We start from the raw sequence: 17,603 nt of genomic DNA on the forward strand, positions 1-17,603 counted from the left end.
CCGCCTTTTCCTGTAGTCCACGATCAGCTCCTTTGTCTTGCTCACATTGAGGTAGAGGTTGATGTCCTGGCATCACACTGCCAGTTCTCTGACCTCCCATTTGAGACCTGCTCAATGTAAAGGTCCATAATATATTTTGTGCTAAATCATTTATCTGATTGAAATTCTCAATGCATGTAAAGTATAATGTATAAAATCATTGGCTCATGAATCATGATTAATTGTAATAAAACAGAGGCCAAGAGATAAAGGTTGCATCAGTGCCTCAGGCAAGAGTGTGTGAGGAGAACGTCCCCTGGCGACTACTTTAGATATTGCTTAACATTTGCATTCCAATTATTGACCATAAATACGTATGAGAATATGTACGCCTATTTAGTATCGCAATGTTAGGATGTTTTTTAAAATGTACTTATTTAACTAGTGAAGGGACAGGGGGATACCTAGTCAGTTGTACAACTGAATATCTTCAACTGAAATGTGTCTTCTGTATTTAACCCAACCCCTCTGAATCAGAGAGGTGTGGGGGCTGCCTTAACCGATATCCACATCTTCGGCGCACCGGGAACAGTGGGTTAACTGCCTTGCTCAGGGGCAGAACGACATATTTTTTTAAACTTTCGGTTACTGGCCCAATGCTCTAACCACTAGAACAAATTCTTATTTACAATGATGGCCTACCGATAATTTAAAAAAAAACATGTTCTGTGGTATTATTAATAAACTATGAAATCTATTGGCTCAAGCCATGGGCAGCTAAGGATGTATGCTTAGTCAGTATGTAACCAAGCCGATGATCCCACTATGAAAAGAGAGAACACTAAAACAGGTTCAAGTACGTTTACGGATGCTTAAATGAACTCGGAAATGAAAATGCATCCGTTCCGTTCCCAAAAACGTCAAGCACAGTAAACCTGGAATAGAACAAAGTTGGCCTTAGACATACTGATATAAACTAGGTTTTGCGTCCCCCCTTGGCTTAACTAAGGATTTGGGATGTAGCTGATCCTAGATCGGTTCTTACATCCCTCGGGCAACTTATACCTGGAGCTGAAACTAAAAAGCAAGTCAATTGGTTGTAGCCTACTTCCGTGTTTTCTTTTAAACGAAGTAGCTCCATACACACAAGAAAAAGAAGAAACACAACCATGACTTTCCTTCGAAGGTTTGCGATTAGGCACTGCTCTCTATCCCGCGGCTTGGGTGCTCTATCCCCGGCGTCTCTTGGAGCTCCAGGCTCGGTAACGTTACACCGTCTGGGAGTGGAAAAGCTGCCCAGCCGAGGACGCCCTTTCACGGGGCACAATGACACACACACAAGCTGGCTACACACCGAGACGCCAGAGTCCGTAGAAGTGGATCTAAAGCGACTAGATGGAGAGGACACTGGTAGGGAAGGACGCTCTTTGAATCTTTATGCTTTCCGCAACCAGGAAACCGAGTTGAACGGTAGTAAGGTTTACCATTTTTGAGTGAGTGCAAGTTCCACAATATTCACCATGGACGACAACCTGGTGTCCGAGCATTTCGTATTAGCGTTCCATTTATTATGATATGTATGTATTAATTTGTGGATAATCCATCACCCATTTTGTATGATATGTTACGAATTTGTTAAATGTACAATATGTAACTAATTTGCAAACCATTCTATATGTCTATGAATTTTCTAAATGTATGATATGTTACACATTCTAGCTAGGTGGCTGACTAATGTTAGCTGGGTTAAGGGAAGGGTTACCTAACATGCTAAGTAGTTGAAAAGTTGCTAATCAGCTAAATGCTAAAGTTGTCTGTGAAGAGATTCGAACTCCAACCTTTGGGTTGCTTAACGTTTGTGTTATACGCCCACCCACCAACTACTCTAATATGGGTTATGTAACCATACCAAATGTAGCATCTCTTACTTTTATGAAAATCTTGGGTTTAAATGTACTATGTTAAGTCTAGTGTATGAGACCAGGCTGTGATTGACAATCCTGAGAATCATAAACTCAGCAAAAAAATAAATGTCCTCTCACTGTCAACTGCGTTTATATTTCAAACTTAACATATGTAAATATTTGTATGAACTTAACAAGATTCAACAACTGAGACAGAAACTGAACAAGTTCCACAGACATGTGATTAACAGAAATTTAATAATGTGTCCCTGAACGAAGGGGAAGTCAAAATCAAAAGTAACAAGTCAGTTTCTGGTGTGGCCATCAGCTGCATTAAGTACTGCAGTGCATCTCCTCCTCATGGACTGCACCTGATATGCCAGTTCTTGTTGTGAGATATTACCCCACTCTTCCACCAAGGCACCTGAAAGTTCCGGGACATTTCTGGGGGGAATGGCCCTACTCCTCACCCTCCGATCCATCAGGTCCCAGACGTGCTCAATGGGATTGAGATCCGGGCTCTTCGCTGACCATGGCAGAACACTGACATTCCTGTCTTGCAGGAAATCACGAAAAGAACAGGCAATATGGCTGGTGGCATTGTCATGCAGGAGGGTCATGTCAGGATGAGCCTGCAGGAAGGGTACCACATGAGGGAGGAGGACGTCTTCCCTGTAACGCACAGCGCTGAGATTGCCTGCAATGACAACAAGCTCAGTCCGATGATGCTGTGACACACCGCCCCAGACCATGATGGACCCTCCACCTCCAAAATCGATCCCGCTCCAGAGTACAGGCCTCGGTGTAATGCTCATTCCTTCGACGATAAACGCAAATCCGAACATCACCCCTGGTGAGACAAAATGGTGATTCGTCAGAAGAGTCCTGTTTGTGCCCATAGGTGACGTTGTTGCCGGTGATGTCTGGTGAGGACCTGCCTTACAACAGGCCTACTAGCACTCAGTCTAGCCTCTCTCAGCCTATTGTGGACAGTCTGAGCACTGATGTAGGGATTGTGCGTTCCTGGTGTAACCCGGGAAGTTGTTGATGCCATCCCGTACCTGTCCCGCAGGTGTGATGTTTGGATCCGTCCTGTCTCCCTGTAGAGATGTCTTAGGAGTCTCACAGGTCGGAAATGGCAATTTATTGCCCTGGCCACATCTGCAGTCCTCATGCCTCCTTGCAGCATGCCTAAGGCACATTCATGCAGATGAACAGGAACCCTGGGCATCTTACCTTCGGTGTTTTTCAGAGTCAGTGGAAAGGCCTCTTTAGTGTCCTAAGTTTTCATAACTGTGACCTTAATTGCCTGCCGTCTGTAAGCTGTTAGTGTCTTAACGACCATTCCACAGGTGCATGTTCATTAACTGTTTATGGTTCATTGAACAAGCATGGGAAACAGTGTTTAAACTCTTTACAATTAAAATCTGTGAAGTTATTTAGATTTGTACGAATTATCTTTGAAAGACAGGGTCCTGAAAAAGAGACCTTTCTTTTTTTTGCTGAGTTTAGGTAGCTTAGGTGAATAAGCTTACCCTGAAATGACATAAACATTATCTGAAGTTACAGGGGAAGTAAGCGCACCACCTGCTGTGCCATAAAGGTCCAGCCCTTGATTTGATTTGGATTTAACCTCTTGGTAGAGGCAGAAGAAGCAGTAGGCACTTTGATACAGGGAGTGTTGTGTTGCAGGAGCTTCTGTACAGAGTGAAAACCATGTCCTACTATTCAGTGATTAACACTGAGGTAAACACTGACATATTTACACACACACAGGGGAGATGCTGCTTATAAAAAGCCTTCAGCCTAGCCACAGGTCAGACAGCCTCAGGCATTCACCTCCTGTCTCTTTCCCTCCTTTCCTCCCTCCATCACCTCCTTTCCTTCCCACTCCTTCTGTCCCTCCTATCCTCTTCTTCCTCCCTCATCCTCTCCTCTTCTCCAGACATACACACACACACACCTATCACTCCATGGCTCAAATCTAATGTGACAACATCATCAACATCTGCACCTGGGCCTGTGCAGCTGCTTATATTTCAAATGCATAAACAATAACACACACACACGTGACTCTCTCTTTCTCTCTCTCTCTCTGTAGGTATAGCTGAGGTGTTGATGTGCCGTCAGAAGGCAAAGAACGCTCTGGGCCGTGTGTTTGTCTCTCAGGTGGGTTTGATCTCTATTTGACCTTACACACGCATCGAATTGCTAACTATTGATCAGAGGTGTGGACTGAAGTCACATGACTCGAGTCTGACTTGATAGAAAATAAATTTACTTTAGATGCTGAGGAGTATTTCTGTCTGTAATAAAGCCCTTCTGTGGGGAAAAACAAATTATGATTGGCTGGGTCTGGCTCTCCAGTGGGTGGGTCTATGCCCTCCCATGTCCACCCATGGCTGCACCCCTGCCCAGCCATGTAAATCCATAGATCAGGGCCTAATGAATTTCTTTCAATTGACAAATTTCCTTATATGAACTGTAACTCTGTAAAATCTTTGAAATTGTTGCATGTTGCGTTTAAAAAAAATGTTTTCAGTATATACAGTTGAAGTCGGAAGTTTACATACACCTTAGCCAACTACATTTATACTCAGTTTTTCACATATCCTAACATTTAATCCCAGTAAAAAATTCCCTGTCTTAGGTCAGTTAGGATCACCACTTTATTTTAAGAATGTGAAATGTCAGAATAATAGTAGAGAGAATGATTTATTTCTTCTTTTATTTCTTTCATCACATTCCCAGTGGGTCAGAAGTTTACATACACTCAATTAGTATTTGGTAACATTGCCTTTTAAATTGTTTAACTTGGGTCAAACGTTTCGGGTAGCCTTCCACAAGCGTCCCACAATAAGTTGGGTGAATTTTGTCCCATTCCTCCTGACAGAGCTGGTGTAACTGAGTCAGGTTTGTAGGCCTCCTTGCTCGCACACACTTATTCAGTTCTGCCCACAAGTTTTCTATAGGTTTGAGGTCATGGCTTTGTGATGGCCACACAAATACCTTGACTTTGTTGTCCTTAAGCCAGTTTGCCACAACTTTGGAAGTATGCTTGGGGTCACTGTCCATTTGGAAGATCCATTTGCGACCAAGGTTTAACTTCCTGACTGATGAGATGTAGCTTCAATATGTCCACATAATTTTCCTCCCTCATGATGCCATCTATTTTGTGAAGTGCACCAGTCTCTCCTGCAGCAAAGCACCCCCACAACATGATGCTCCCACCCCAGTGCTTCAAGGTTGTGATGATGTTCTTCGACTTGCAAGTCTCCCCCTTTTTCCTCCAAACATAATGATGGTCATTATGGCCAAACAGTTATATTTTTGTTTCATTTGACCAGATAACATTTCTCCAAAAAATTGGGATGTTTGTCCCCGTGTGCAGTTGAAAACCGTATTCTGTTTTTTTTTTATGGTGGTTTTGGAGCCGTGGCTTCTTCCTTGCTGAGTGGCCTTTCAGGTTATGTCGATATAGGACTAGTTTTACTGTGGATATATGTCACAAGAGGCTGGTGAGGTGAGAATGGCTCATAATGAAGGCTGGAACTGCGCAAATGGAAACCACGGGTTTGATGTATTTGATACATTCCACTCATTACACTCCAGTCAATACCACAAGCCTATTCTCCCCAATTAATGTGCCACCAACCTCCTGTGAAATTTGCTCCAAAAACTGTTCGGTGATCAAGTGTTTTAGAGAAAATAATGAAAAGGTCTGTTTGTTAGCCTCATTAAATATACAAAGATTTGTAGTTGAACAAGTCATTGCCTGTACAGATTTATTTTTGATTGACTTGACTTGGAAAAAAACCTGTGACTCGACTTGCTCTTAGAATGCACGACTTGGACTTCAGACTCGACCTGTTCTACTTGGGATCTGACTTAAGACTTGGACCTTTCGACCTTCTTGTGAGTGACTCGAATAATAGTGACTTGGTCCCAGCTCTGCTATTGATCTAACAGAGTATGATGACTGCTAAGACTATTCTCTCTCTCCCACTTCCTCTCTCTATCCATCTCTCTCTAGATGAGGGAGCTGGTGTCCTCTCTACACCATGACACAGCTGTGAGAGTGGTGGTCTTCAGGAGTCTGGTACAAGGGGTCTTCTGTGCAGGTTTGTCCTTTTGTGTGTGTGCGTGTGTGTGCGTGTGTGTGTGTGTGTTTTTATGTCTTCTCTGTGTCTTCTGTAGGAGCTGATCTGAAGGAGAGAGCTGAGATGAACCACTCTGACTCCGATCTGTTTGTTCACGGCCTGCGCTCACTCATGACTGAGATCGGTGAGGGGTGTGTGATCGATTTTTAGGATGTCTCACGGTCTGACAAATACTGCTCTCACTCAGTCACCTTTCACAGCAAATGCGTTAGTGTTACATTCATTACCAGTCAAAAGTTTGGACACACCTACTCATTCCAGGGTTTTAATTTCTTTGTATTATTTTCTACATTGAAGAATAATAGTGAAGACATCAAAACAATGAAATAACACATTTGAAATCATGTAGTAACCAAAGTGTTAAACAAATCAAAATATATTTAATATTCTTTAAAGTAGCTACCCTCTGCCTTGATAACAGCGTTTCACACTCTTGGCATTCTCTCAACTAGTTTCATGAGGTAGTCACCTGGAATGCATTTCAATTAACAGGTGTGCCTTGTTCAAAGTTAATTTGTGGAATTTCTTTCGTTAGTGTGTTTGAGCCAATCAGTTGTGTTGTGAAATGGCAGGGTTGGTGTACAGAAGATAACCCTATTCGGTAAAAGACCACGTCTATATTATGGCAAGAACAGCTCAAATAAGCAGAGAAAAGACAACTCATTACTTTCAGACATGAAGGTCAGTCAATCTGGAGAATTTCAAGAACTTTGAAAGTTTCTTCAAGTGCAGTAGCAAAAACCCTCAATCACTATGATGAAACTGGCTCTCATGAAGACCACCACAGGAAAGGAAGACCCAGAGTTACCTCTGCTGCAGAGGATAAGTTCATTAGATTTACCAGTCTCAAATTGCAGCCAAAATAAATGCTTCACAGAGTTCAAAGTAACAGACACATCTCAACATCAACTATTCAGATTAGACCGTGTGAATCAGGACTTCATGGTCGAATTGCTGCAAAGAAACTAGAGGTCGACCGATTAATCGGAATGGCCGATTTAATTAGGGCTGAGTTCAAGTTTTCATAACAATCGGTAATCTGTATTTCTTGACACCGATTATGGCCGATTACATTGTACTCCACGAGGAGACTGTGTGTCAGGCTGACTACCTGTTATGCGAGTGCAGCAAGGAGCCAAGGTAAGGTGCTAGCTAGCATTAAAATGATCTTATTAAAAACAGTCAATCTTAACATAATCACGAGTTTACTACACGTGGTTGATGATAGTACTAGTTTATCTAGCTTGTCCTGCATCGCATATAATCGATGCGGTGCCTGTTAATTTATCATCGAATAACAGCCCACTTCACCAAAGGGGGGGTGATTTAAGAAGCGCATTTGCAAAAAAAGCACTGTCGTTGCACCAATGTGTACCTAACCATAAACATCAATGCCTTTCTTAAAATCAATACATAAGTATATGTTTTTAAACCTGCATATTTAGTTAATATTGCCTGCTAACATGAATTTATTTTAACTAGGGAAATGGTGTCACTTCTCTTGCGTTCTGTGCAAGCAGAGTCAGGGTATATACAGCAGTTTGGGCCGCCTGGCTCATTGCAAACTGTGTGAAGACCATTTCTTCCTAACAAAGACTGTAATTAATTTGCCAGAATTGTACATAATTATGACATAACATTGAAGGTTGTGCAATATAACAGCAATTTTTAGACTTAGGGATGCCACCTGTTAGATAAAATATGGAACGGTTCCGTATTTCACTGAAAGAATAAACATTTTGTTTTCGAAATTAGTTTCCGGATTTGCCCATATTAATGACCTAAGGCTCGTATTTCTGTGTGTTATTATGTTATAATTAAGTCTATGATTTGATATTTGATAGAGCAGTCTGACTGAGCGGTGGTAGGCAGCAGCAGGCTCATAAGCATTCATTCAAACAGCACTTTCCTGCACTTCGCTGTGCTTCAAGCATTGCACTGTTGATGACTTCAAGCCTATCAACTCCCGAGATTAGGCTGGCAGTACTATAGTGCCTATAAGAACATCCAATAGTCAAAGGTATATGAAATACAAATGGTATAGAGAGAAATAGTCCTATAATTCCTATAATAACTACAACCTAAATCTTCTTACCTGGGAATATTGAAGACTCATGTTAAAAGGAACCACCAGCTTTCATATGTTCTCATGTTCTGAGCAAGGAAATAAATCGTTAGCTTTCTTGTTGTTGTTGTTTTTTGTTGTTGAATTTTACCCCCTTTTTCTCCCCAATTTCGTAGTATCCAATTATTAGTAGTTACTATCTTGTCTCATTGCTACAACTCCCATACGGGCTCCGGAGAGACGAAGGTTGAAAGTCATGCGTCCTCCGAAACACAACCCAACCAAGCCGCACTGCTTCTTAACAAAGCGCGCATTCCAACCCGGAAGCCAGCCGCACCAATGTGTCGAAGGAAACACTGTGCACCTGGCGACCTTGGTTAGCGCGCACTGCGCCCGGCCTGTCATAGGAGTCGCTGGTGTGCGATGAGACAAGGATCTCCCTACCGGCCAAACCATCCCTAACCTGGACGACGCTAGGCCAATTTTGTGTCGCCCCACGGACCTGAGACAGAGCCTGGGCGCAAACCCAGAGTCTCTGGTGGCACAAACGTTAGCTTTTTTACATGGCAAATATTGCACTTTTTCTTTCTTCTCCAACACTTTGTTTTTGCATTATTTATGTTATTTATGTTTCATTATTTGAGACTAAATAGATTTTATTGATGTATTATATTAAGTTAAAATGAAAGTGTTCATTCAGTATTGTTGTAGTTGTCATTATTACACTATATTAAAATAGGCCGATTTTAATCGGTATGGGCTTTTTTTGGTCCTCCAATAATCGGTATCAGCATTGAAAAATCATAATCCGTCAACCTCTAAAAGAAACCACTACTAAAGGACACCAATAGTAAGAAGAGACTTGCTTGGGCCAAGAAACTCGAGCAATGGCCATTAAACCAGTGGAACTCTGACCTTTTGGTCTTGAGGTTTTTGGTTCCAACCGCTGTGTCTTTGTGAGATGCAGAGTAGGTTAACGGATTATCTCTGCATGTGTCGTTCCCACCGTGAGGCATGGAGGAGGAGGTGAGAGGGTGCTTTGCAGGTGACACTGTCTGTGATTTATTTAGAATTCAAGGTACACTTAACCAGCATGGCTACCACAGCGTTCTGCTGTGATACACAATCCCATCTGGATTGCGCTTAGTGGGACTATCATTTGTTTTTTAACGGGACAATGACCCAACACACCCAGACTGTGTAAGGGCTATTTTACCAAGAAGGAGAGTTATGGAGTGCTGCCAGATGACCTGGCCTCCACAATCACCAGACCTGAAGGAAAGTTGCCAACAATTGCTCAGCATGTGTGGGAACTCCTTCAAGACTGTTGGAAAATCATTCCAGGTGAAGCTGGTTGAGAGAATGCCAAGAGTGTGCAAAGCTGTCAAGGCAAAGAAAGGGTGGCTACTTTGAAGAATCTCAAATATAAAGTATATTTTGATTTGTTTAACACTTTTTTTGGTTACTACATGATTCCACATATTTCATAGTTTTGATGTCTTCACTATTATTCTACAATGTAGAAAATAGTACAAATAAATTAACTTTTGACTGGTACTGTATGTGTACAGACTAGGGGCTACCCCTTGTCTTATTCATACTTCAGCCTGTTCTCATGCTAGTACATCTCTCTCAACAACCCGAAATTCTCTCTCTCTCTCAAATCACTTTATACAGTGCTTTCGGAAAGTATTCAGACACCTTGACTTTTTGCACATTTTGTTACGTTACAGCCTTATTCTAAAATAGATTAAATGGGAAAAAAAATCCTCATGAATCTAAACGCAATGCCCCATAATGACAGTGAACTGTTTTTAAAAATGTTTGCAAATGTATTCAAAATAAAAAAACGATACCTTATTTACATAAGTATTCAGACCCTTTGCTATGAGACTTGAAATTGAGCTCGGGTGCATCCTGTTTCCATTGATCGTCCTTGAGATGTTTCTACATCTTGATTGGAGTCCACCTGTGGTAAATTCAATTGATTGGACATGATATGGAAAAGCACACACCTGTCTATATAAGGTCCCATAGTTGACAGTGCATGTCAGAGCAAAAACCAAGAAATGAGGTTGAAGGAATTGTCCGTAGCTCTCCGAGACAGGATTGTGTTGAGGCACAGATATAGGGATGATTACCATAAAATGTCTGCAGCATTGAAGGTCCCCAAGAACACAGTGGCCTCCATCATTCTTAAATGTAAGAAGCTTGGAACCACCTAGACGCTTCAAGAACCTGATGGTCACTCCAACAGAGTTCCTCTGTGGAGATAGGAGAACCTTCCAGAAGGACAACCATCTCTGCAGCACTCCTCCAATTAAGCCTTTATTGAAGAGTTGCCAGACGGAAGCCACTCCTCATTAAATGGCACATGACAGCCTGCTTGGAGTTTGCCAAAAGGCACCTAAAGGACTCTCAGACCATGAGAAACAAGATCATCTGGTCTGATGAAACCAAGATTGAACTCTTTGGCCTGAATGCCAAGCGTCACGTCTTGAGGAGACCTGGCACCATCCCTACGGTGAAGCATGCTGGTGGCAGCATCATGCTGTGGGGATGTTTTTCAGCGGCAGGGACTGGGAGACTCAGGATCGAGCATAGTACAGACAGATCTTTGATGAAAACCTGCTTCAGAGTGCTCAGATCCTCAGACGGGGGCAAAGGTTCACCTTCCAACAGGACAACGCAGGAGTGGCTATGGGACAAGTCTCTGAATGTCCTTGAGTGGCCCAGCCAGAGCCCGGACTTGAACCTGATCGAACATCTCTGGAGAGACCTGAAAATAGCTGTGCAGCGACGCTCCCCATCCAACCTGACAGCTTGAGAGGATCAGCAGAGAAGAATAGAAGAAACTCCCTAACTATAGGACTCCCTAACTGTGTCAGGAAGACTCGATGCGGTAATCCTTGCCAAAGGTGCTTCAACAAAGTGCTGAGCAAGTGTCTGAATACTTATGATAATGTGATATTTCAGTTTTTTTATTTTCAATAAATTAGCAAAAAATTCTAAACTATTTTTTTGTTATTATGAGGTATTGTGTTAAGATTGATAATAAGGGAAAAACCAATTGAATACATTTTAGAATAAGGCTGTAATGTAACAAAATGTGGAAAATGTCTAAAGGTCTGAATACTTTCCGAATGCGCTGTCAGCCTTCAGTACGAGTTTCATCAAAATTAGAAAGTTATCACAGGGCCTCTCGAGTGGCGCAGCGGTCTGAGGCACTACATCAGTGTTAGTGGCGTCACTACAGAACCGGGTTCGATCCCGGGCTATATCACAACCGACATTGATCGGGAGTCCAATTGGGCGGCGCACAATTGGCCTAGCGTCGTCCGGGTTAGGGGAGGGTTTGGCCGGGGGGGCTTTACTTGTCTCATCGCGCTTTAACGACTCCTTGTGGCGGGCCGGGTGCCTGCAGGCTGACCTCGGTCATCAGTTGAATGGTGTTTCCTCCGACACATTGGTGCGGCTAGCTTTCGGTTTAAGCGGGCAGGTGTTAAGAAGCTCGGGTTTGGCGGGTCATGTGTCGGCGGACGAATGACTCGATCTTCACCACCCAAGCCTGTTGGAGAGTTGCAGTAATGAGACAAGCTCAAAATGGGGGAGAAAAAGGGCGTACAAAATATAGTGTGTGTTTGTTCATTGTACTGTGTGCATGCGTGCATTCATAGTCTGTAACTACATCGTCTGAACTCTCCACATGTCGTCTCAGCCTTGTTGCCCATGCCGACGGTTGCTGCGGTGGATGGCTTCGCCCTTGGAGGGGGTCTGGAGCTGGCGCTCGCCTGTGACCTTCGAACAGCTGGTCAGTGACCTCTAACCTCTTACCTCACCAATCGCCATTAGCCTCTCACTTCTCACCTCTAACCGGGAGCCATCCCTTTTTGTGAAGAATAAAGACAGTCTAGATTAATGTGTACATTGCATTCGGAAAGTATTCATTTTTCCACATTTTGTTACGTCACAGCCTTATTCAAAAATGTATTAAATATTTTTTTCCCTTATCAATTTACACACAATACCCCATAATGACAAAGTGAAAACAAGTTATCAATTTTAGCAAATGTATTAAGGAATAAAAAAACATATGTAAATAACGTGAGTATTCAGACCCTTTGCTATGAGACTCGAAATTGAGCTCAGGTGCATCCTGTTTCCATTGATCATCCTTGAGATGTTTCTACAACTTGATTGGAGTCCTCCTGTGGTAAATTCAATTCATTGGACATTTGGAAAGGCACACACCTGTCTATATAAGGTCCCACAGTTGACAGTGTATGTCAGAGTAAAAACCAAGCCATAAGGTTGAAAGGAATTGTCCGTAGAGCTCCAAGACATGATTGTGTCGAGGCACAGGTCTGGGGAAGGGTACTAAGATATTTCTGCAGCATTGAAGGTCCCCAAGAACACAGTGGCCTCAATCATTCTTAAATGGAAGAAGTTTGGAACCACCAAGACTTCTTAGAGCTGGCAGCCCAGCCAAACTTGAGCAATCGGGGGAGAAGGGCCTTGGTCAGAGAGGTGACCAAGAATCCAATGGTCACTCTGAAAGAGCTCCAGAGTTCCTCTGTGGAGATGGGAGAACCTTCCAGAAGGACAACCATCTCTGCAGCACTCCACCAATCAGGCCTTTATGGTAGAGTGGCCAGACGGAAGCCACTCCTCAGTAAAAGGCATATGACAGCCCGCTTGGAGTTTGCCAAAAGGAACCTAAAGACTCATAGACCATGAAAAACAAGATTATCTCTGGTCTGATGAAACAAAGTTTGAACTCTTTGAACGAACTGCCAAGTGTCACGTCTGGAAGAAACCTGGCACCATCTCTAAGGTGAAGCATGGTGGTGGCAGCAGCATGCTGTGGGGATATTTTTCAGCAGCAGGGACTGGGAGACTAGTCAGGATCGAGGGAAAGATGAACGGAGCAAAGTACAGAGAGATCCTTGATAAACCTGATCCAGAGCACTCAGGACCTCAGACTGGGACGAAGTCTCTCCTTTTGTTATACTTCCGCAGATCTGTGCCTCAACACAATCCTGTCTCGGAAGTTCCATGGACAATTCCTTTCAACCTCATGGCTTGGTTTTTGCTCAGACATGCACTGTCAACTGTGGGACCTTATACATACAGGTGTATGCCTTTCCAAATCATGTCCAATCAATTGAATTTACCACAGGTGGACTCCTATCAAGGTGTAGGAACATCTCAAGGATGATCAATGGAAACCGGATGCACCTGCGCTCAATTTCGAGTCTGACTGCAAATGGTCTGAATTTTTATCTTAATAAAGTATTTCTGTTTTTTATTTTCATATATTTGGAAAGAATTCTGAACCTGTTTTCGCTTTGTAGTTATGGGGTATTGTGTGTAGATTGAGGGAAATGATTTATTTAATCCATTTTAGAATAAGAAAACAAAATTTGGAAAAAGTCAATCTGAACAATTTCCGTGTGTGTGTGTGTGTGTGTGTGTGTGTGTGTGTGTGTGTGTGTGTATGATATATATCATATATATATATATATATAACAGTGCCTTGCGAAAGTATTCGAACTTTGCGAAGAATTCTGAACCTGTTTTCGCTTTGTAGCGATAGTTTTATATCTTTGTTTGAAGCCTGAAATGTGGCAAAAGGTCGCAAAGTTCAAGGGGGCCGAATATTTTCGCAAGGCACTGTATATATATATATATATATATTACACTGAGTGTACAAAATGTTGACCAATTCTTCCCACAGTTGTGTCAAGTTGGCTGGATTTCCTTTGGGGGTGGACCCATTCTTGATACAAACGGGAAACTGTTCAACTTCAAAAACCCAGAACTTAAATCTTTTGTCTTGCCCATTCACCCTCTGAATGGCGCGTATACACAATCCATGTCTCAATTGTCTCAAGACTTAATAATACTTATTTAACTGGTCTCCTCTCTTTTATCTACACTGATTGAAGTGGATTTAACATGTGACGTCAATAAGGGATCCTAGCTTTTACCTGGATTCACCTGGTCAGTCTGTCATGGAAAGAGCAGGTGTTCATAATGTGTTGTACCCTCAGTGTATGTATTGTTTTTTTATTCTGAAAAATGACTGAGGTCCAGACCTTAGAATGTTATTTCATTACTTTCAAATCACCTATAATTTCCGTTCTCGGAGAGTAAATAAAACCTCCCAGGAAATTGTTCAAGGAACCAGAGTAAAACGTTCTCAGAACCTCCTTGGAACCTAAAAAAAAAAACATTCCCAGAACAGGCAACATTTTTACTTCTATTCTCAGAATGTTTAAAAAACATTCAGAAACCTAAAAACACGTTCCAAGGAACCAAATGTGCTATTTGGTTTGTTATTTGAGTGAAATGCTCATTGTATTTATTTTAAAATGTAACCGTTATTTTGACACGGAGTTAACGCCGAGACCGAACTCTTTTCCAAATGAGCCCTGTATATCACAACAATAAGCATCAAAATACACATTATTCTACACAACAATACATACAGTATGATGGCCATTGTTCATTGTAAACATTTTCTTTTTGGACAGCCCTATAGAGTAGCTTAAATCTTAAGTTATTGAAACACCTTTCACATGATAATGATTAGCAAAATATCTGGATATATTCATAGTTCAAATTACTTTGTGACAAGAAATGTGTGTATGCGTATGTCAATTCTGAGAAATGTAAGTTTTTAATTACACTCCTGAGTCTTATTTTGTCTAATTTGTAAAGCGAGCACATGTAGTTGCTATTTGTTGTACATTTTGTATAACATACATTATTTACATTTAAATACACTAGTGTATGTTTTTTAATGATTAACGTATTCAAACACTCAACATGATTTTCTTTTCACCAACATACTTTTCCACAGTGGTACCTTATCATGTGTAACTTGTAATATATATTTTATGGAACTGCTAAAATCTAGAGAAAATATGGTTGGTAATAGATTTTTTGGCAGAGGCGCGAGGTGAGCAGGTGTGTGTATGTGCGTGCACGTCTCACTCTTCCAGACCCATCAGTCAGTCTGTACTCCCACCGTTGCTTAATGACACACAGCCAGTCTGACCTTCAACTGTCCTCTGTGTGTGTGTTGTGTTTCAGCCAACTCTGCACAGATGGGTCTGATTGAGACAACACGGGGGCTGCTCCCAGGGGCGGGTAAGACAACCAGAAGTCATATGCGCGCACACACACACCAGTTCCCCTCATGTCATCTCAGTTTGTTTGGCATAATGAGTTCAGCATCTTTCCCTCTCTACATCCTTTCTCCAATAGGGGGCAGTCAGAGGCTGCCCAGAGCGGTGGGCTTTGCCCTGGCCAAAGAGCTGATCTTCACCGGCAGGAGAGTGGATGGACAGAGGGCTGTGGACATGGGGCTGGTCAACAGAGCTACCGAGCAGAATTCAGATGGAGACGCTGCCTATAGAGAGGCACTGAGTCTGGCTAGAGAGATACTACCACAGGTTACACACACACTAAAACCTTACTCATTGTCTCTTTCCATTCCATAGTGATGAGTGATTTTATAGGTGGTTAGATTAAATGAGTTACTAGGGATGAGAAGAGAGATTAACACATTGACTGACTGCTTGGGTTTCAATTAACACAAACTGACTGACACTGGGGTTACATAGACATCTGCTGTCTCTCTGATGACATCCTGTCAGTTGTCAGTCACTGTCACCAGACCAGTCATACCAAACCAGGACACCAACTGACCACTGTAAGGGACATGGACAGCAGTGTTTGAACCTGGGTCATCTGCTGAGCTAAAGCCTTGTCATTATCTCAGGGAGCTAACACAAGTTCAGGTCTTAGACATGGTTACTCATCGTGTGTGTCCATGGTCCTTCTTACCCCCAGTGTGTTCTCTCTCCAGGCTCCCATTGCTGTGAGGATGGCTAAGGAGGCTATGAACAGAGGCATGGAGGTATGGCTGCTTTACACATTACTCAGGGCCAGACCACAGGGTAACTTCCTGCAATTCTACACATTTATTCCCATGGGGCAGAGAGAAAAATGTGCATGCTATTCTAGTTTGCCACAAAGCAGAGAAAATGTTGCATTTTTAATTCACATTTTGCCATTCCTTATGCGTTCATATGCTATCTGGGATACACACATCCCAGCTCATTTATCTCAATGTATTTGATGACACCTGTCTCTGTGTGCTAGTAGCAGGTATGTCTGTAACCTGTCTGTCTCTCTCAGGTGGACATCACATCAGGGATGGCCATAGAGAGGATGTGTTACGCCAGGGTAAGAGGTCAAATGCTCATGTGCATTGTCTGAGGTCAAACTGTAGTGGTTAATCATCTTTCTCTCTCCAGGTGATCCCGACAAGAGACAGACAGGAGGGTATGGCTGCCTTTATAGAGAAGAGACCCCCACGCTACACTGGAGAGTAACACACATGGAGACTGCTATTGTGATTGTACACAAACCTAATTTTCATTCCTTTAATAAAGTGTTTTTCAACTGCAGTTGTAATATTTTAGCAGATGGATCAAGGATAAGTGTTTGCAATAAAGGGATACAGAGACAGTACTCGTTTACGACCGATGGGGGGGTGTACATTCTTTATTTCAGAAACATGAAAACATGACCCTCAGCAGCAACATATGCAAATGCTTCCCCTTAGATCCACTCTGCCCCCAGTTTCATGAAATACCCACACTGAAAGAAGAAACTGACTGTCACATTAGGGGAATGTACAGACAAGACTAAACTTTCCCACAGCTTCAATCACAGTGAGGATGCAAACTCAAATTTTTATATTCTGTCAATATGTAAATTAGGATGCTAACTTTAGTTCACAAATCAGTTCTGTACATTGCCTTTGATGCCATAGAGAAGGGATAGTATGACCCATGCAGCAGTAGCAAGCACATACAATGTGTAGGCTGATTGAAATTGAGCATGTTGTGATTTGCCAGCAGCCATGAAATGTAATGTCAGCCTCAGTTGCATAGAGAATGAAGGCAGCAGCCTATAGCATTATCACAACAAGGATCACGCTCAGAATGTTGCAGATAGAATTGCCATGAATAAAGCAGACATGATTCTGTTAATCAAGTCAGAGGCATTTCTGATTCAGAACATTCCATAACATTGTACCTACTGAACAAGGCCCTGATGGGAGAGCGCAATCAAGATTCCAAATTGACTGAAGCCTCATGCACTTCTTGTGTACATCTGAAAGGACTGTGTGGGGTTGAGCAATATGGTGAAAATTCAGAGAGCAAGGTGGGGAACCTGACATTTTTCTTACACCTATTCAATTCTTTTACATCTAGATGAAGTGCCTAAAGGGTAGGGGCTATGGGTCGATTTGGGATTGAGCTACTCTCTGCTTCAGAATTCCCTCAGTTTTGACTCCTTTGTTCCATTAAGTACCTCATTTGGAAATAAACCAAACACTTGTATTATTGTTTCCGTGCAACACTTTAAACATTTCCTTATAACGATTGTAGTTTAATCTCCCCCAATCCAGGTATG

At 42.3% G+C, this 17,603-nt stretch overlaps 1 protein-coding gene across 4 annotated transcripts; it reads left to right on the forward strand.

Moving 5' to 3' along the window:
* The first annotated feature begins 878 nt into the window (after positions 1 to 878).
* Positions 879 to 17,530, forward strand: echdc2 (enoyl CoA hydratase domain containing 2). Of its 4 annotated transcripts, none has more exons than XM_024417743.2 (10): positions 882 to 1,389; positions 3,985 to 4,052; positions 5,917 to 6,004; positions 6,081 to 6,167; positions 11,827 to 11,919; positions 15,207 to 15,263; positions 15,381 to 15,568; positions 15,985 to 16,035; positions 16,317 to 16,364; positions 16,436 to 17,530. In XM_024417743.2, the coding sequence occupies exons 1-10, from the start codon at positions 1,149 to 1,151 to the stop codon at positions 16,511 to 16,513; spliced, it is 999 nt and encodes a 332-aa protein (XP_024273511.1). In that variant the 5' UTR covers positions 882 to 1,148; the 3' UTR covers positions 16,514 to 17,530. The 4 variants fall into 4 exon arrangements, with proteins under 4 accessions (XP_024273528.1, XP_024273521.1, XP_024273511.1 ...); XM_024417768.2 differs by lacking the exon at positions 882 to 1,389 and adding an exon at positions 1,452 to 1,472; XM_024417760.2 differs by lacking the exon at positions 11,827 to 11,919 and having other exon boundaries at positions 879 to 1,389.
* Positions 17,531 to 17,603: the final 73 nt, after the last annotated feature.

This window comes from Oncorhynchus tshawytscha, linkage group LG01, assembly GCF_018296145.1.
Source record: "Oncorhynchus tshawytscha isolate Ot180627B linkage group LG01, Otsh_v2.0, whole genome shotgun sequence".
NCBI lineage: Eukaryota > Metazoa > Chordata > Actinopteri > Salmoniformes > Salmonidae > Oncorhynchus > Oncorhynchus tshawytscha.

Bases quoted from the DNA above. Each gene is read 5' to 3' on its own strand.
- echdc2 (XM_024417743.2), top strand. From the start codon at position 1,149: ATGACTTTCCTTCGAAGGTTTGCGATTAGGCACTGCTCTCTATCCCGC. The intron at 4,053-5,916 runs GTGGGTTTGATC...ATCTCTCTCTAG, and splicing joins GCCGTGTGTTTGTCTCTCAG to ATGAGGGAGCTGGTGTCCTC. The intron at 6,005-6,080 runs GTTTGTCCTTTT...TGTCTTCTGTAG, and splicing joins ACAAGGGGTCTTCTGTGCAG to GAGCTGATCTGAAGGAGAGA.